Source organism: Hyperolius riggenbachi, chromosome 7 (assembly GCF_040937935.1).
Source record: "Hyperolius riggenbachi isolate aHypRig1 chromosome 7, aHypRig1.pri, whole genome shotgun sequence".
Taxonomy (NCBI): domain Eukaryota; kingdom Metazoa; phylum Chordata; class Amphibia; order Anura; family Hyperoliidae; genus Hyperolius; species Hyperolius riggenbachi.
Window position 1 is genome coordinate 44205145 of NC_090652.1, and position 21070 is coordinate 44226214.

Consider the following 21070-nt stretch of genomic DNA (forward strand, 5'->3'; position numbering starts at 1 on the left):
GCAATGTAACGTACTGGGTAATATTTGCTATACCTCAATAAATTTGTGTCCGAAGTGCACGTTAAGTTTACCAGGGTAAAAACAAAGGATGTAATGCTATATGTAAAAAATGTTAAACATGCGACAACTACTTTGCTTGTGTAATTGGCAACATAGACGTGGTTGTATAACACAATTCAAGCAAACTATGTAATGCATTGTGCAATTTCTGTAAAGCTCTACACACATAAGATTTACCAAGGTACAGTGAATATACGCCATTCTCCTGTAAAAGCTCTTACTTGTTTCAAAGTCTACTTGCATTTCCACAATGACTTCAGATAAATTCACCTCTAAGAAAAAGACAATAAATAGACACAATTTATTGAAGTAAATTTGAGATTCTAATTGATCATTTTGTACTATAGATCATCATCTATGACATAAAAAAGCAGAGCTAGAATCCAAGCGCTATCTACTTTAGCACTGCCCTGTATTGTAATTAAACACTATATATATTGTAAATAGCTCAATAGTTGCAGCAGGAGGAGGCAATCTGGGCTCCAGATGAGTATCAGATCACCACTTTATTGCACCCCCCAACACATCGTCTCCGGACCGCCTAACGCCAATTGGCGTGCAGTCCTGGGGCGTGTTTTGCAGATCGCGCGCCAATCTCCGCTTGGATGACGAAGTTCTGCTCCATCATCAGTTTCCCAGCGGCGATCGCCATTCGGAAACTGTTAGACGGTGGAACTGCCATCTATTTACACTGTACAGTGCTGCAATCTACGGCAGCACTGTACCGGGGACAGTCATGTGACACAGCTGTCCCCCTGGCAGGCTCAGGAGTGATTGAATGCAATAGGCTGATGCCTATGACAGCCTATCACAGTGATTGGCTGGCGGGGGGAGGGAGGAAAAAGAAAGAGCAATTTATGTAAAAAATAAACAAAAGTGAATAAATAAAAAAAATAATAAATAAACATGCTGGCGAGGATCAGAGCCTTACCAACAGAAAGCTCCTCATGAGGGTCCTTTTACAACATACTAGTTGCCTGGCTAGTCCGCTGATCCTTTGCCTCTAATACTTTGGCCATAGACCCTGAACAAGCATGCAAATCAGGAGCTTCTGACTAGGGATGCTCGCTGGATTCCGCGGAATTCTAAATTCTGCTATTCCGGCCGGAATTGGGCCAATTCCGATTCCGCTGGTCGGAACGGAATTGCTATAGCTCTAAAACAGAATTCTGTGGATTTTTTTTTAATTCCGCGGAATTTTACGGAATTCAAATTTATTTCCTCCATATTCCTTCCTCCCCTCCTCCCGGAGGAGGGTCTCATCTTCCAGGGAATTTGTGTATTTCAAAAGCCAGCTTACATACCATGGCTGGGAATTGAACCCAGGTCTCAGTGTGTGGTAGGTAACTGACTTAACCACTATACCACCACCAACATACTACATGCTGAAGCCAAACAAAAAAAGAAATGTAGGAGGTGCAAAAGGCGGGTCATATGCTCCAAGCAAGAAACAAATCAAACTTTTTTAGAAAAATATCAAAAACTTTTATTAATTGTCAAATAAGCAAATAGAACATACATATTAAAAAAGAAAAAAACATTAAAAAGAAAGAGGCAACCCAGTGGCCGCCATCCCACCATCAGCCATACCCAACCTCACACCCACTACACATTCACACCTGGCCAGCAGATTAGAACACATGCACTTGCTCAGTTGATATCTCATGCAAAGGGGGGGAACCTGGCGTATAATTTTGAGTCTGGTGTCCCCAGCTGGAACCTTGAGTGTGGTGAGGAGCTCGGGATAAATAAATCAAAGTTCAGCAATGCACAACAGCCATATAAGCAAGAGGGAGATACAAGAACAGGGGCGTCCCCCTGTCTCCGTGATGCAAGCCACAGTTCCAGAAAGCATAGGTATATGTTGGTGTACAGTTGTGAACAAAGCCAGAGCACAGCAGAGTCTATATGGACATAAGCAAAAGGCAGCAAGCAGAGTCAGCCTATGCAAGAGCTATACATGGACATGGATGATTTGTCCAAATGAACATGTGCCGTTCATACGATACCCTGTGTTGAATGTCCTCTCAGCTCAGCTTGAATCCATATTGCAGCAAACAGTTCCAAGGTCAGATGCAGCATGGGGCAGACACAGTGAACAGAGCCAGACTCCCTTTGCTCTGTTAAAGTTGCCAGACGGTTTGCATGGGTAAGGTCACACTAGGGACCAGAGAAGCATGGTGCAGCGTGCAAACAGCAAGGAAATGTCCAACCAAGGGAGGTTCAGTCGGGTGAGGCAGATCGGCATGAGAGGTGGGTAGAAACGGCCTCAGGACGCCAAGCCACGCGTTCCTGACATGTTTCGCCGGACTTCCGGCTTTCTCAAAGGGGGCGTGGCACAATCATCCCATTCGTCCCCGAACAGCCCAGAAATACTTAGGCCAGCCAATCGCGGCGCAAAGCGCCCGCCCCACACGGCCCAATCCTCCATCAGGAGAAGGGAGGGAGGCAGAAGCCCACATCCACTAAGAGGGCAGGGGGGGCGGGCGCGTCACCCAGCGACAGACAAGGCCATACAAACCACGCAACACATAGCGCACAGACGCACAGCACACATCTCCCACTCAACCCCTACACAGGAGGGGGCATGATGTCAAATGAGGAGGATGTGGGACTAACAGACCCAACCATCCTCGTGGAGGAGTGCAGCGGCCGTCATGCCGCCCATGAACGCAAGATAAATGCTCATTAAATGACTCCAGGGAGTGTGTGTAAGTAAAGAATGAGAAATACATATATATTAATGCTTTGGTGGATTCACAAATCCCAGTAAAAAATCAATGGGGAAACTGCACTCAAACAGTCCCCATCTCAATAAAGCAAGAAATCAATATTTCTTTACAAAGGAGAGAACCTTTAATACGCTGGGATAGATTGCGCAAGGGAACACCACACTGGCACACGCCAGCATGTCGCACGGTGGAGAGGAAAGGTCAGGAGAATCGCTAAGGTCACACGAAAGGGCCGCAGAACTAAACAGGTAAAAAGGAGGAATAACTATTGCTTTCATTCAGTCCAGGAGGATCCGTGGCCCGTAGGTCAAAGATCCACCTGGACTCTCTTTGGAGCAGCAGGCGATCACTATTACCCCCCCGGATCGTCCGATGGATGCGATCCAGACCAATGAATCGTATCCCCGACGGGTTACCACCATGTGCCGTTTTAAAATGCCGAGCCACTGGTGTAGGGATAACCGAAGGATTTTTGTGGTGATGCTGGTGATGTGTTCTGACATGCGAGATCTTAGATCGCGTTTCGTCTTACCGACATAAAACGCCCCACAGGGGCATGTCAGAAGGTACACCACCAGCATCGTCCCACAGTTCACAAAATGTGACAAGTTCCAACACCTCCCATTGGGAAGCATCGCTGTTTTTCCAACTCGAATATAACGGCACATAGTGCAACCCCCGCACGTATACGTCCCTAGGGCTTTACAATGTTGGTGTGTGCTGTTAGTGCCACGAAAGTGGCTCGCAACCAATTTATCCCGCAACGACGGTGCCCGGCGAAAAACGATTTGAGGTTTGTCGGGGACAAATCCGGCAAGTTTAGGATCATTAGTTAAAATGTGCCAATGACGATCAATTATGCGTTGAATTGATGTGTGTTGAACACAAAATTGGGTACAAAATCTGAGGACTTCTGATCCTTGTTTCGCATTCCCCGACGACCCGAGTAGAGTGTCTCTGCTGCTCGCATGGGCCCGTTGATATGCCCATTTAAGATGTTTGTCTCGATATCCCCGTGCATGAAACCGTGCCCGGAGATCATCTGCCTCTCTCTTAAAATCTGTAGTCTCTGAGCAGTTACGACGTAGACGAAGATATTGACCCATAGGAATCCCCCTGATCGTGTGATCAGGGTGGAAGCTATCGGCCCGTAGTAATGAATTTGTTGAGGTATCCTTACGATAGAGTTGGGTAGAGAGGTACCCCCGTCCATCAATGCCCACCCTTATATCCAAAAATGGAATGCTCAGTGCACTCCATTGCATTGTGAATCTCAAATTGCGATCATTCGTGTTCAAACGAACCACGAATTCCTGCAACAGATTCACACCCCCTGTCCAAAGAACGAAGATGTCATCAATGTATCTGTGCCACGTTAAAACGTGGCACAGATACCTCGAGAGTCCATCATCCGAAAATACGACACGTTCCCACGCCCCCAGGTACAGGTTCGCGTAAGACGGAGCACATGTAGTGCCCATCGCCGCACCCTGCACCTGGAGGTAGTGGGACTCTTCGAACACAAAAATATTGTTGTGTAATAGAAATCGTAAGAGGGACGAGAGGAAGAGATTGTGAGGCACATGTTGCAACCCAAGTTCACTCAAAAATAGGTCGACTGCGTCAATCCCCAGGTTGTGCGGGATGCTCGAGTAGAGGGCCTCCACATCGAGGGCCACAAGCAACGTCCCCACAGGCACCTGCATCCCATCCAAGATCTGGAGGAGGTGCAGAGTGTCCCGCGTGTATGAGGGGAGGGACTTAACGTGAGGCTGCAGATGTCGATCAATATAAACACTTACTTTTTCGGTTAAAGAACCACGTCCGGAGACGATAGGTCGCCCCAGTGGTTTAGTCAGATTCTTATGCACTTTAGGGAGTGCGTAGAATGTGGGAGTGATCGGATCTGCAACCTTCAAAAACGTCCCTACATCGTCATCAATGACATCACGCTTCACAGCGTCATCAATGATGGAGAAAAGTTCCCTCTGGCAACGTGCAGCCCTCGACGGGGAAACCCCCACATAGCACTCCCGCACCCCGAGGATATCTAGACACATCTCCCTATATGCCAAGGTGGTCATGACTACCACATTACCGCCTTTGTCGGCGGGTTTAATAGTCCACCGATTCTGTGCTGACAATTCAGCCAGCACAGATACTTCTTCGTCGCTTAAATTGCTGTGCCCCACAACCCCCCCACCCACACCCCTCAAATCCTTCTCAACAACCGAAATAAATGTCTTGAGGTTCGGACATAAGGTGAACGGGGGGAACCTCCTTGATCTATTAAATAAACCAAACTCTTGTAGTTGGGGATGATAGCCACCAGGTGGAGGAGGGCATGACCATGTCTCCTCCTCTCCAGTGTTCCCCTCATCTTGTAATTCAAACAGATTACGTAGTGTCACAAGGTCATTGTCAGACCATTCACGAGCGGCTGGATCGGGGGCGACCCTCCTCCTAGAATCATGTCTCAAGAATTGCATAAGGATGCGTCTCCCAAACATGTGCAAATCAACAATTGTTTTGAACACATCGATATTATTGGTGGGGCAAAATCCTAGACCTCTCCCCAAAATCTGTGTTACAGTATTGGGTAAAATTTCGCCAGTAAGATTAATTATCTGTGGGACTCTAGAGGCACCAACAGGATTCACCACCTCTACCTTTTTGGAGATAAATTGTTGATCCCCACCAAAGGTGGGGTCTACAAGTTTAAAGAGGAGGACGAGGACGCAGAGGATAGCGTCCCAAGGCCACCCGTTGCCCCGGGCGATACCTGGGACTCGCCTGCCTCCCCCCTCCCCCCTCCACCACCACATCCTTGGCCCTTTTTCGTTACCTTATCCACTTTTTTCGGTTGACTTTTCTCCGCCCTTGATCGTGTGTAATGGTCTTTATTGGTATTCTTTTTGGGATCTGTGTTAGCCGAACTGGCTGAACTTATGCCACTAACCGATGAGTCAGACTCAACAATATCAGCCTCTGTATGTGGAGGCCGATTCGGAGTTTCCACTGGTTGGGCCCCTGGTCTACCTCCCCTCGGTTTAGGAGCCTGTCTTCTCACACCCCACCTATATGCAGTCCCTATCTTGTAGGCGGTTTTATCTCTCACCAATTTCTGATCCCGTTGGACAATCAACCCCTTGTTAAATTTTTTTATGTGGTTCTCTAATTCCTCATTTTGTTTTTTGTACAGTGGGTCCTCCTGAAATGCCTCCAAAGACCCACTGACCCTCACAATTTCTTTTTCAACTGAGGCCAGGTCACCTCCATCCAGCTCGCTCATCAAGGCCAGACATACCTTTGCACATGTTTCAAAATTTGATTCCCATTTCTCCTTAAACTCCTGTGAAATATTGCTTCTATGGGGGAACACCTGAAAGCGTAACCACATAGGAGCAAAATGATCGTCTAAGTATTTTTTGTTATATTTGAGATTCCAATACAATCTGGACTTTTTTTCATATAGCTTAGTAAGCTTTCTGAAACCCCCATTTATCAATTGATGGGCCTCTCTATCACCCCGCGATTGGGAACAATCCCTCTCCACCTGCGACACCAGCGCGTCCCAGCGTAGCATGCCCACGCCAATATTCCACCAACCGGACCGCAAACCCGGGCAAAGATCCAAGGACTCAGTCCCAATTAGCCCACACAAGTAGGGTGTTGCCCCCTGTGGATCAAAGACCGGTCACAGTAAATAGTTAATTAGTTGGAGCATCGCACCGCCCGAAGATTCAAACAAAAAAAGAAATGTAGGAGGTGCAAAAGGCGGGTCATATGCTCCAAGCAAGAAACAAATCAAACTTTTTTAGAAAAATATCAAAAACTTGTATTAATTGTCAAATAAGCAAATAGAACATACATATTAAAAAAGAAAAAACATTAAAAAGAAAGAGGCAACCCAGTGGCCGCCATCCCACCATCAGCCATACCCAACCTCGCACCCACTACACATTCACACCTGGCCAGCAGATTAGAACACATGCACTTGCTCAGTTGATATCTCATGCAAAGGGGGGGAACCTGGCGTATAATTTTGAGTCTGGTGTCCCCAGCTGGAACCTTGAGTGTGGTGAGGAGCTCGGGATAAATAAATCAAAGTTCAGCAATGCACAACAGCCATATAAGAAGCCAGCCTAGCATGTACCATTATGATCAATCCAAGAGAAAAATTACCGTGCTTAGGGATTTGTAGTATGTCAAAAGCCAACTCACATTGGCTGGGAATTGAACCCAGGTCTCAGTGTGTGGTAGGTAACTGACTTAACCACTATACCTGCGCAGTACAGCCCGGAGGACGTCCGATGATTTCAGCGCGCCCCCGTGAGGCGTATTTTGGAGCGCAGAAGAGCCCGACCTGGCAGCCGGCCTGGCCAGGTCGGGTCGGCCACCGGAGGAGACCGGGAGCCTGTGGAGCAGCGCCGAGGGCACGTCCTGCCTGCCACGGGCTGGAGGAAGCTCCAGGTAAGTGGATTAGCATTTTTATTTTTTGGGGATCCACCCTGAACCTTCCCTTTAAGTACTTCTTGAAGGGCAACTGAAGTGAGAGGGATATGGAGGCTGCCATATTTATTTCCATCTAAGCAATGCCAGTTGCCAGTCCCTCCTGATGATCCTCTGCCTCTAATACTATTAGCCATAGCCCCTGAACAAGCATGCACCAGATCAGGTGTTTCTGACAATAATGTCAGATCTGAGAAGACTAGCTACATGCTTGTTTCTGGTGTTATTCAGATACTACTGCAGAGAAATAGACCAGCAGGGCTGCCAGGTAACTGGTATTGATTAAAAGGAAATACATATGGCAGCCTCCATATACCTCTTACTTCAGTTCCCCTTTAAACTGTGACAGTTTAGGGATGGATTTGCACTTTTCTTAACTTCAGTGCAGTTCTAAAAATCTACGCTAAACTGCCGCTATTACATAGGATTTGAGAAGTTTCTTATTATCATGCAGAACAGTCCCTCTGCTGGTTAGAACACTTTAAGCAGTAATGCTTTGGAAAATCTGGCCTATTATTACAAAGTTTTTTGTTATAGTGTTTTGTTAAGAATACGAGAAATTGAATTTCTCATGTATCTAGACAACTTTCCATATTAAAGCGGCATTGTCAGCCATAAATTCAAATTCCATTTACCCACTGCTCTATGTTTATTATGCAGCCTGCAACCTGACCCTGCATTGCAAGCATTCCAATTTAATCCTGCTGTAATAAATCTTATGCCAGTCAGCCTGGTACATTGCCGATGAGAGGGAAGTTTGCTATCTCCCCTCCCACATTCCTGCTCCTCACTGATTGGCTGAGGGCAGTTCAGTTTGACTCAAGGCTGAGAAGGGAGAGGGTGCTGAAATATAATCTATTCTTTGCTCACACATGTTTACAAAGCAAGCTAGATATGACAGTGCAATTTGTAGAAGAAAAAAAAGAGTAAGGGAGGAAATGCCAGCAGGATTGGCTTCAGTCACAGGAAGTGAAAATGGAAAATGTTTGAAACAGTTTTCACTTTATTTACTATATAAAATTCACAGAAATAAAAACACGGACAGTACAATACATAAGTTATGTAAGTAGAGCAAGTATTTATCTACTTATATACGTGTTTTTTTCCTGGGATAGTATGGCTGTCCCTGCTGCTTTAAATTGTCTTTTAGCCCTTACCTGGTGAAAGTTCACTTAGTGTTTGCACTCTGCCATCAGGTAAATCTGTCTCTAAAACAATAACAAAATGACATGTGAAATGCATTATCTATTATAATGTTTAATTATATGACACTAATAATGCAAACATCAGCAAACATGATTAAGATATTGGGAGTAGTTTGGTGAAAATGTTGGCTAGCAAGAAAGGTAATCCATGACTGAAACCTTCCTAAACTGTGCATACTGTATATAATAAATATCTGACAGCTGTGATATATATGGTAAGTATAATTCAGGAGGTTCCTGGCTAACTGAATACACTGGGGCTGATTTACTAAAGGCCTTCTTAACCTCTTGAGGACCAGAGGTTTATACCCTCCTAGTGACCAGGCCATTTTTTACAATTCTGCTCTTTACAACTATAACGGTTTATTGTTCGGTCATACAACTTAACACCCAAATGAATTTAATCCCTTTTCTTCTCACACATAGAGCTTTCTTGTGGTGCTATTTGATTGCTGCTGCAATTTATAATTTTATTTTATTTTATTTTTTATTAATAAAAGACAGAAACGTGTGCAATTTTTTTTTATTCCCCCCCCCCCCTTCCCTAAATTAGCCTTAGACTAAGATATATACACTACACTATACATACAGTACATAGACATATGCCTATGGTAGGGATTTGAGCTCTAATACCGGGTCCCCGCACTTGTGTCAGTTAGGCCAGTCTACGCAGGAGAAGTGCGCCCTCTAAGCATCTCTCCAGCGGCTGCTGAAATAAACAGCCTGCTAGCGCCGATCACTGTCTGGCAGGCAGGCTGATAGGTGGGGCCCCATATGCTGAATGATAGAAGAGCATGCTCGTGCAATATGGCATGCTCATGCGATATCCTGCGTTAGGTGGACAGGAAGCGATTAAGCTGAAGAATATTAAAGACTACGGGAAAACACAAGTGGTGCTGCCAACCTGCCCTGGACTTAGGAAATATTAGGCCTGATGCACTTAAAGAGGAACTGTAACTAAAAACATCCCCTGGGGGGTACTCGCCTCGGTAGGGGGAAGCCTTCGGATCCTATCGAGGCTTCCCCCGTCCTCTTGTGTCCCACAGCGGCAGAGAAAATCCTCCCGGAACGGTGTGGATGTAAATATATACCTCCCGGGCTCCAGCGCAGGCACAGTACCGGTTCTCTGCATGGAGATAGGTGAAAATAGCCGATCTCTGTCAGTCTGCGCCTGCACAGTAGAGCGGACGCGACGGAGCGGACGGCGATTTCCGCCTATCTCCATCAGAAGAGCCGCAACAGCGCCCCCGCTGGAGCCAGAAAAGGTAAATATTGCACATCGCGACAAAGCGCCTGTGCGTTCCGTGGGCTGCAGCGAGACCGCTGTGGGACACAGGAGGATGGGGGAAGCCTCATTAGGATCCGAGGGCTTCCCCCTCTCAAGGTGAGTACCCCCCAGGGGATTTTTTTTGTTACAGAGTCTCTTTAAGTCCTGTAAAATTGCATGTGTGAAGAGAGCGCGTGGCAATTTTACGATTACTAGCGCAGGGTGAGTACCGCCGTAAACCCATTAGCCCAGAGGCTTCCATCTTCTAAGGTAAGTACATTTTTTTTTACCAGAGGTCACCTCAGGTTCACTTTAAGTAGAGGAAAAGGAATGGCTTACCACTTTTGCACTCACCACTGCTAAAGCACCAATAAAACCTAGTGCAGCTGCTGGAGTCCCTTAGGTCTAAGGCCTCTGGTGTGGTAACAACCCCTGCATACCCTTTTTCTACACCAGTCCTTGGAAGACTAGCTTTGGATGTGACTGTTATGACACAATCGCCAACTTGGTAAACTTCAACAGTTTGTGCTCTGGGATGAGAGGTGATAATATTTGCTATCCAATAACAGCTAATATTTAGACCAATTTTGTTTCCACTCGGGGATACTAGTTTCAACCCCAACCTAGGTTCTCAATATTATGGATGAAAATGCTGATTGTGTGCTGGAGAAGATGTTGTCCACAGTAGGGAGTACTTGACATACACCATTTCTCAAAAAGGGGTGCATGAAGTAATAATAGCAGTAGAGTATTGAACCTTGTTAGCCATCAGTAAAAGCAAGAAGTTTTGAGTCAGGATGATACCATTTATTGGCTAACTTGTAAGAATAAGAGTAAGCTTTCGGCTGTGCAGCCTTCTTCAGACTTCAATCCTGTTTGCTTACTAGCTGATGAAACAGACAGCTATATACATGCAACATCAAGAAGTAATAAAGATAAATCCATAAACATATAACCTCTTTCCTTCATCTCCTCCATCTCATCCTATTAACCCACCTCTATAAATAATTGACTAACCAATATCCCAATAACAATATTTATCCAACAGTCATCACTCTTTGTGTCTATTTAACATTCCAGATGGCCCCCTTCATCCCCTCTAATCTCCTTCTGGCTGATACCTTCCCCTCCCTTAGATGGACCTTCCAGAACTTTTATTCTTTCTTTGATGTTAAGTTTTGTTTATAACTATTATACCCAAGAAAGATAGCATCTATCTTGACATGACGTATGTATACAATTAGATATGATGACAGTAAATATATTGGTATTAAATACTGTCCTCCCCTTTACACAAACACCCATCCTGATGCCTAGTCTTTAACCCCCCCCCCCCATAAACTACCCCTCCCCCACAAACTCCCTTCCTGATGCTTAACAACACCCCCCCACACACACCCACCCACCCACCCACACAGACACACACCCACACACACCCACATACACACACACACACACACACACACACACACACACACACACACCATACACCCCCACACACACACACACTCCTTACCTGTCCGCGGCCTCCACTTGTCCCTTCACTGCTCTGAGCGCATTCTCCTCTTCATGCACACACTACCCACATGATTTCCTTGTATGGGCATGCATGTGACACCCCACACGTGTACCCTTACTAGGAAACCACATGTGGGGCGCATGTATGCAGAGAAGATATCCCGGAGCAGCGGAGGGATAAGCAGAGGCCATGGAACAAGTAATGTATACTTGGCACGGGGCACCGGGGTCACATTTACATTACAGCATCACAGCTGCGAGGCGGCGGATGTGGCACACAAGGTAAATTCCCAAGAGATTTCAGCATAAAATTGATCAGGAATCAGCCTGCGGTGTATGGGCAGCTGACAGATCTCTCTCTAATCAGATTCGATAAGAGAGAGATTTGTCTCTTGGCCGAATCTGCCCATACATCACTAGATGTATGGCTGTAACGTTTGCAGGTTTCTATCTCCGAGGTCAGCGCACAAGATGCGCGCTGACACAGCGGAAATCCTCTACAAATGTGTAATTTGGAGAACCCAGGTTAGGTGCAATGCACCAGCAAAGGGCAATTCCCACCGGCAGATGGAGTTGTGGAGTGCAGAGGAATAAACCCCCTGCGCTGCCACAGATGCCAGATGGGAATTGTACAGATAAAGGCAATTAGGGCACGATAGCCCTCTAAGAGAAAGAGCACAGAGACAGGATGAATGTGTGTCCACCAATCTAGTCGCCACCCAGCGACGGTGAACACACATCAGCAGAAACAAAGCAAGAACGCAATCGCAAAGAATGGCAATTGCCAACAGACACCAGACAGAGAAGGACAGAGCACAAGAGTAGCAAAGGCACAGCAAACAACAAATAGAAGATAACGAACATAACAAACGTTAGCTAAACGCGAACACCGCACTCATTCGCAACAGCGAACGCGTTTACGGCGCGGTCTCCGCACGAAAAGCGCAACAGAGACAAGCATGCCACCCTGACTAACCAATGACAGACAAACACGAAATAAAGAACGTGAATCAGACAAGACAGACAAACGGAAAACAGGGATAGGGTAGATAGGATCCACCTCTCTTCCGCCAGAGCAAGTGTGATCCGAGTACAAGCAGGAACACAGATCAGAGGGATCCACAGCTGCTACCGCTAGAGGCTAGTGCGATCCAAACAAGACAGACAGATGAGGTAGCCAATAGCAACCGCTGCTCTAGCTTACACTCCAAGAAGACCGATCAGAAGGATCCACAGCCGCTACCGCTAGTGCGATCCAAACAGATGAACAGAAGGGGCTACCAGTAGCAACCGCTGCTCTGGTTAGCACCCCCAGACAAACAGAACAATTTCCTGTCGACCACCGCTGGCGACAGGACAATCGCAGCAGAGAGGCAACACAGACAAAACAGATAAAGCAACCTGACTGCACTAGAAGAGCTGCCTAGTGCAGTCCCAAGAATTACTCTAAGATAAACTTTAGCAAACAACAGGGCTGATACTCTAGGAGAGTTCATCAGAAACAAACCATGAAGGATGACCGGCAAAGGATTCTGGGAGAACATGGCTTTTATACCGCCAGCCTTCAAAGGAGGCAGGTAGGCGATTTGCATAACGAATGTATGCAAATTCCTCAGCAGCAGAACAGGTCTGAAACCTGCAAAGCAAAGACAGGTCTCTTTTCCAGAGACCTGCCGCCCTCAGACTTAAGGAGTGGTCAAACAGCTGTCTGTCTGTGCAGACAGCTGAGCGGATCATTACAATGGCTACCTTTAGATGGCAATGGGCATAATTAGAATAACAACATGGACAGATAAAAAGATTATATAGGGAAGTTTAGTCACAGATTTTCTTTAAAGAACAACTGACTCGAGGTAAAGCTAAGGTAAGCACAGAGGAATATTCATACTGGACCCACATAAGCCCTGTGCATTGCCCAATCCTCTCCTTGTTCCCTCTGGTCCCTGTAATCACTTCTTGAATAATCAGCTGTTTGGCTTGCTGTAAAGAGGCAGGCTTGTTGTGATGTTCCTTCCTATCACTCTCTCATTTCCTCCTCCTCCCCACCCCATTTACTCTGTTTAAAGTGGACCTTTGCACAGGACAGAAAGAAAACAGAGAAATGCACCCTGTATGTATTTAGAGAGTTTGGCCTGTCTAATTCCCCCTCCTCTGTGACTAATCAGAACTGTAATTTTATATCACAGCTGTTTCAGCTGGCTGCCTCGGCAGAGCAACTCATTTGTAAAAACAGGGTGTTAAATGCTTTTCTTCAATGGTTATTGTGCTGTAGCTTATATTTTGGAGTAGAGAGGATGTTCTGAGTTCAGGTCCACTTTAAGAGGAGGGAACAGGAGGGTCAAAGGAGGGAACATTACAGCATGCCAGCCTCTTCCTGTCTGAAAATTTGACTTAAGTCAAACGTCTCATATTTGAAGGAGTGATTACACAGTCAAGCAAAAATAAACAAGGAGAGAAACAAACAACGCATAGAGGTATGTGGACCCAGTATGGACATACCTTTTTGCTTAAAGGATACCTGAAGTGACATGTGACATGATGAGAGAGACATGTGTATGTACAGTGCCTAGCACACAAATAACTATGCTGTGTTCCTTTTTTTCTTTCTCTGCCTGAAAGAGTTAAATATCAGGTATGCAAGTGGCTGACTCAGTCCTGACTCAGACAGGAAGTGACTACAGTGTGACCCTCACTGATAAGAAATTCCCCTTTTTATCTCTTTCTTGCTCTCAGACGCCATTTTCTGTTTTATAGTTGGAATTTCTTATCAGTGAGGGTCACACTCTAGTCACTTCCTGTCTGAGTCAGGACTGAGTCAGCCACTTACATACCTGATATTTAACTGTTTCATGGAAAGAAAAAAAAAGAACACAGCCTAGTTATTTGTGTGCTAGGCAATGTACATACACATGTCTATCTCATCATGTCACATGTCACTTCGGGTATCCTTTAACTTGGGTAGTTATGCCTTGAGCCAGGTATCCTTTAAGGGATGCTATTATGGTCCTGCAGAAAATGTGGATGTTTAAAGGACAACTGAAGTGAGAAGAATATGAAGGCTACCATATTTATTTCCTTTTAAACTATACCAGTTGCCTGGCTATGCTGCTGATCTATTTGGCTGCAGTAGTGCCAGAAACAAGCATGTGGCTAATCTTGTCAGATCTGACAATGTCTGAAACACCGGATCTGCATATGGTTGTTCAGGGACTATGGCTAAATGTATTCGAGGCAGAGGATCAACAACACTGCCAGGAAACTGGTATTGCTTAAGGTCGCGTTCACAGTGGGGCGTTATGGTCGCACGTTATAAAGTCTTATAACGCAGCTTGCTGCACTGCAATGCTAATCCTAAAGTGCAACGTTAAAGTCGCATTAAAAAAATGTTGCGTTGTGGTAACTCACTGCTTGCAGTGCGTTACCTCTTAACACAGATACATTGTGACTTTAACGTCGCATTAAAACGCAACATCCCACTGTGAATACAGCCTAAAAGGAAATAAATATGGCAGCCTCCATATCCCTCTCACTTCAGTTGCCCTTTAAATCCTAATTATTGAACTCTTATTGATGCATAGCTTAGTATTCTTTGAACAAAATAAAATAATTCCTCTTTTTTCCAAACTTACCATCTGTTAAATCTGTATCGGATTTCTGCAGCTTCTCACTGGTAAGATCTTCACATTCATTCCTATCAGTTATTGTATTAGGAGAAAATGATTCGGAATCTGTGGAGGGATCTGAAAAATAGCAGTTATGGTTTAATAGTTCAAACAAGTACCAGACTTCACATAGTCCTTTAAGGCTACAGGTTACCTGTAGAAAGGTCTTCTGGTATTTTCACAATGACCATGGGAAATCCTATCTCTAAGAAATATAACAAGGATTGAGTGTACAATATATTACTATAACAAAATAGGAGATCGATTCAGGACCATATGCAATTTTATCTCCTTAGTTTTCTCCTAGGTCATATTTTTAAACTTGCCAATAAAATGCCCTTTAGATCACCTGCGAGCAAAAAAAAACAAAAAAAACCTCAAAATAATTTTGACAGTACTTTTTTTTACCTACTTTTTGGTACCTTTTCCATTGCAAAGTGCGGAAAAGGTATTCAGAATCGAAGATGGAAAGTTAAGAGAAAACTCAGGAGGAAAAGTAAATTGCATATGGGCCATGAGTGATCATTATATTTGATAGTTTTAAAAATAAACATTATGCAAATTCATGCAAACATCAGGGAACATTGTGGAGTTATATGGACTGGTTTGAGGTCTGTGTGATAGATTGTTACTGCTTGAAAAGGTCGGCACTCTTGTACTTAAGTCATACCTCCCAACTTTTTGAGATAAGAAAGAGGGACACTTAAGCCACACCCATGCCACACCCTAAGCACGCTCACATCACACCCCTAGTCATGTATACAATAAAAAATTCATGAGAAAAATATGTTGTTTTAAAATTTAAACCACACTGGTCCTCTCTATCCTGGTTCATTTTCCTTCATTTTAACATTTTAAAATTTGTAATATATCCATTTAAAGGTTGGGGATAAAGTTTAGAGTCAATCAAACAAACTTTTTAGAAGAGAAATATATATATTTACATAGAAAGAGGGACAAAGTCCTAAAAGAGGGACAAATGAGTAGGAAAGAGGGACAGAGGGACAGGGCTCCCAAAGAGGGACTGTCCCTCTGAAAAAGGGACAGTTGGGAGCTATGCTTAAGTGTATGCTCTATATGGAAGATAAAATGCCAGAAAAGGAGGGGTGTAAGTGTATAGGGGGTGGTCAGCTGTCTCTGTAAACAAAGCTTCAGGGTCATTTACCGATTCTTCAACCAATGGTGGACTTTCTCTAGTCCGGTGCATAGAACAGCAAACATGCCCAACTATAGCTTTGGTAGATAAAATCATGTCCTGAAATTTTGATCAGGTGATAAGAAGCAGAGGAGTATTGGGAATTTTTACAGACTTTATGGGAGGAGCTGCTGCTGTATTTTGGATTACATCATCCTGCTGTTCACACTACAGGGAGGTGGGACCCAGACTCAACCTCTGAGAATATTGCAGTGCAGTCTACAATTTGATCAGGCTTTGCAAGTCTCTGATTGGCTGATCACAGTCACATGATTATGCCTTGTTTCTGCTTTCTAGTCAAGGTCACATGATCCCAACCATGTGACTGTTTTTTGTTTTTTTTTACATAAATCCATGAAAAGTTTGCTGGATTATTTATGTTCTTCACTATTCTCCAGCCTCAATATACCTCACCTATCCATGCTTCATGTACTGAAGTATTTTACCTGTTGGAGATATATACAGGTCCTCAGGGTTTGTAGCGTTTTCTTCCTGTGAGGTTTTCCTTTGTCTGGCAAAAAATTCAGTTTCTTTGTTCCTTTGTTGAGGTACTTCCTGTCCTGGCGGCAAGTCATTCACAACTGTTTAATAAATATGTGGAAAGTTAGTTACACAATCCATTAGTAGGAATTAATTGCCGTTGACAGAATAACAATGACCGATTTTTCAGTAAAAATGTAAAATGTTCCATATTTCAGAAATTAATTTACAAAAACAGATTTTTCAGGCCTCTCATACAGTGGATGCAGTTCAAAATGTCATACATGGGGCTCGATTCACAAAGCGGTGCTAACCCAGTTAGAGACTTTAGGCGTGATAACCATTGCACCACACTGGTGAAAAGCCAGTTTAGGCGTGATAAGTTTAGGTGTGATAAGTTTAGGCATGATAAGTTTGGGCATGCTAAGTTTAGATAAGTTTAGATTGCGCGCAAAGTCCCGCACGCAAAGCAGCGCCATTAAATTCTATGCAAAGTGCACCAGACTTTGCTAGCGCAAAACTTTTGATCAGCTGTGCACTGCGGTGCTAACCCAGTTGGTGCTTAAACTTATCACGCCTAAACTTATCACACCTAAACTTATCATGCCTAAACTTATCACACCTAAACTTATCACACCTAAACTTATCATGCCTAAACTGAGTTTAGGCGTAATAAAGGGCTTTTCACCAGCGTGCTAACTGTTAGCACCGCTTTGTGAATCAGGTCCACTGTGTTACAATGCCACATATTTCAGGCCTCTGCTACAGTGGATGCATCGAACATGTTTTAGGCTGCTGGATGCCACTTTTTACAGGCCTATGCTACAGTGCAAGCGACTAACACATTTTAGACAGGAAAATGCCACGTATTTAAGGCCTCTGTTACAGTGCCTACAACTTAAATCTTTTGGGCAGGTAAACACGGCGGCCATTCTACAGACCTTAATTTAAAAAATCCATATGCTATATGTGGTTTTTCACATTTACGCATGAAAAAAGCTTGTGCATAAATTACAGATTTTTTTCTACAAATAAATTGCCCTTGTCCAGGATTTTGTACATTTTTTTTTTTTAATTGTGGCTGCAAAGATGCCCTGAAGCTTATAGAAATTTGCCTGCCATTAAGGCTGGGTGCACACATGGCAGAAATGCTTGTGGAGCCCCAAACGCTGCATTTTATGCAGCAATAGAAGTCTATGGGCCGCAGGAAAAAATGCATGTAAAAAACGCGTAAGCGTTTTCCATGCGTATTTACAGTAAGCGTTCTGCAAACGCTTGCAGTGTGGTATAATATGCAGGCTGGCTGCCAAAACGCACATAATGAAAGTCTATGGGAACGCATATGGCATGCGTTTTTGTATGCGTTTTCCGCTGCATTTTAATTTAAAAGTCAAAGTTCTGTGACTGATTTCCGCTTCCTGTTGTCTCCTCAGTGATTTGCATCTATGTAAAAGAAAAAACGCGGAGAAAATGCATACAAAACGCATATGCTTTTTTCAATTAGTGAACCGCAAATGCGTACAAATGCACGCAATACGCATGAAAATTGCATCTGCTGAAAAAAATGCAAACACAAAATGCATTTAAAAATTCATTAGCCTAGCGCAAGCGCACCTGCTGAAAACACCAGAAAAAATGTCATGTTATAGGTGAACCCAACCTGAAGGCAATGAGGATTGCTGCGTACTCGCGGTTCACAAACATTTGTGGAAATACACACACATTATTTTGGGATGCTCGTCCATCACTAATCACTAACGTGGTAAACTTTCAACAGCATTTGCTCTGTTATGAGAGGTGATAATATTTGCTGTTTAATAAGCAATAATGGGCCTGATCTAATTCACTTTTTCTCCTACATTTTCTCCAAGGTGATGCTTTCACATCTTAATTAAAAAATACCTTTTAAGCCACCAGCAACAAGAAATACTCTGAATAATTTGGACAGTACTTTTTAACCTACTGTTTGTGCTTTTACAATTGCAGAATGCTGAAAAGTTATTTTAAATAGAAGATGAAAATGTATCTCCTAGGAGAAAACTTAGGAGAGAAATGGGAATTGAACTGTGCCTAATATTCAATAAACCCAGACAAGTTTTTGGGGATTCATTTCAGCTTGGAGACCAGTTTTACCCCAGCCTAGGTTCTAAATATGTGGCACACGCCAAGGGTTTTGTTTGGCTCAGCGAGTCTCTGAACTAATGACATGCAATCTATTGTTGTAAATTTTGAGTTTAGAAAACAATTTCTGAAAAACTTTTTTAGTTAGTTAGAAGCATTTATACACAAGTACTCATAATAAAATATACAGTACATGCATCAAGGAGTGTTTGAGATAATGTTGTTACCATGCAACATCAGGGAACATTATGGAGTTATATGAAGTAACTTGCGGTTGTGTCAAGTGTCGTGCTTGGTTCACACAAAACATGTCCAGTCCTGTCCTGTCAGTTTTTGACAGTTGGCATCAGTTTTTGTATGTATTTTTCCAGTCCTGTCCTGCCCCGTCCGTTTTGTATTGGTTTTGTATCAGTTTTCTATGGGTATGTTCACATATGAAAGGTGTACATTTCCAGTCCAAACAGGGCAGTCTTTATTCCTTCATGAATGGACTGCAGAATGCCTGAACAGTGGTGGTGAAGGAATCAATAGCTGTTTTTAATAGATAATGATAAGCATACCACTAAGAGAGAAGCTACTGTGATACATGAATGAAGCTTTCTGGAATGTGGATGGCCACATTTTAATTAGATTAAATCACCATTCCATTTAATTTCACACCTTCTCATTGCTTATGGGCTCAGCAGAGTGAGGTGTCTGTGCAGGACTCCGCCCCTATCACTTTCTGATTCCTTCAAGTGACAGCCATTTTGCATGTGTGCGCACCCTAAGGAGGTTCGGGAATGAAAATAGATAATGCTTTCTAGAATGTGGATGGCTATGGTGTAATTATATTGAATCACTGGTTTCTCTAATTCCACACTTTCTTTGCTTATGGGCTGTTTTTACATTATTTTGTCATTCCAATACCTGTACTGTGTTCAGTCTCCATTTGCAGGAAAGTATCAGAGCTTTGTATGGCCCCAGGCTGAGCACCACTTTCTTGGACATCAGCTGATGGTGAAGGAAGCTGCTTATTGGACAATGCTATGTCATCTGTTTGAAAAGAGCGACATTTACATAGAATTGTCACAAAAAAGGCCAAAGCTGCAGAATAGAATCACACACTTCAATTTCCTTTTTTCCCCTCAGAATCTCTTGGAGAATGAAAGGGGGGGGGACAACTACAATCACCGTCCTGGAGACACGTTGACATCACCGCCCCCAACGTATAGAGAACTGCAGTGGCGTAGCTACGAAGCCAGTGGCCCCATTGCAAGTTTAGCACTGGGTCCCTCCAAGCATGCTATAGATAACAATTGATAGAACACATCAAAATCAATCAAGGACAACCACAGTGTCAGAGGTGCGAGAAGGGGATGGGAAACTGTGTGTTAATGATCACTACTATTCAACTCAACTACAGAAGTGAATATTATCAGCACAGGACCAATAAAGAGCTAATACTGTGTTTGAGGGGTGGGCCCCTCAGGGCCCCTTTAGATCAAGGGCCCCGAAGTGGTCACTACCTCTGCACCTGCTATTGCTACACCACTGGAGAAATGGATGGGTGGGCTGGATGGGCAGTCCTATCCAGACCACCCATCTTGCTCTCTATGCTCCGGGGGACGTGATATCAGTGTAGCTCCTGGATGGTGAGGATGGGAAAACTGTGCAGGGTGACCTACAGGAGAAGGAATAGGGGTAGCCAGCAGATGAATCTGCATTTACATCGGGATTTGCGGGTTGGAAGGCCAGAACTTTGGTGCCTAGAGGCTCCTGAGATGTAATTCCAGCCCTGCCTCTAAGAGAGGAGGCTCTGTGATGATTTCTAGAAAGTGGATTGCTACAGTTTAATAGAAATGAATTATTTTTATTTAATTTCAGGGAATTTCACATCCCATTGTTTATGTACTGCCTTCACATTATTTAATCATACCTAAACCTGTATTGTCTTCAGTCTCCAGTGGTTGGATGGGATCATATCTTGACATGTCCTCAGGTTGAGCATTTTTCTCGAAGGGAAATCCCATGTCATCTGTTTGAATAGAACAACAGTTGCCATATCACAGTCAATAGGAAGAAACTCAATGCAGCAGATTGGAATCACACACCTCAAATACTTGTTCAGTACCTTAAAATCCCACGGAGATTGGAGGAGAAGGATTAACAGAATACATTCCACTCAGGGGCGTAACAATAGACCCTGCAAGGGATGCAGCCGCAGGGGGGCCCAGAAGCCACAGGGGGCCCTGTCCTGAGAGGCTGACAACTCACGGCAAGGAGAGAAAAAACATTCTGCTCTATGCACAGTTGTTCTAATGACTGCATCTGCTCAG

The 21070-nt window shown here is 44.1% G+C and overlaps 1 protein-coding gene across 5 annotated transcripts in view; it reads right to left on the reverse strand.

Moving 5' to 3' along the window:
* LOC137524287 (interferon-induced very large GTPase 1-like) overlaps positions 1 to 21070 on the reverse strand; it is a 75378-nt gene that overhangs the window by 30340 nt on the left and 23968 nt on the right. For 2 of the 5 annotated variants that reach the window (XM_068243975.1, XM_068243979.1), the window contains 7 exons: positions 20671 to 20769; positions 19662 to 19787; positions 16598 to 16732; positions 15111 to 15161; positions 14924 to 15034; positions 8462 to 8512; positions 282 to 332 (listed from right to left, as the gene is read on the reverse strand). In XM_068243975.1, coding sequence (XP_068100076.1) covers positions 282 to 332; positions 8462 to 8512; positions 14924 to 15034; positions 15111 to 15161; positions 16598 to 16732; positions 19662 to 19787; positions 20671 to 20769 — 624 coding nt within the window. The remainder of the gene's footprint in view (positions 1 to 281; positions 333 to 8461; positions 8513 to 14923; positions 15035 to 15110; positions 15162 to 16597; positions 16733 to 19661; positions 19788 to 20670; positions 20770 to 21070) is intronic. The other 3 variants (XM_068243978.1, XM_068243976.1, XM_068243977.1) reach the window with 3 other exon arrangements.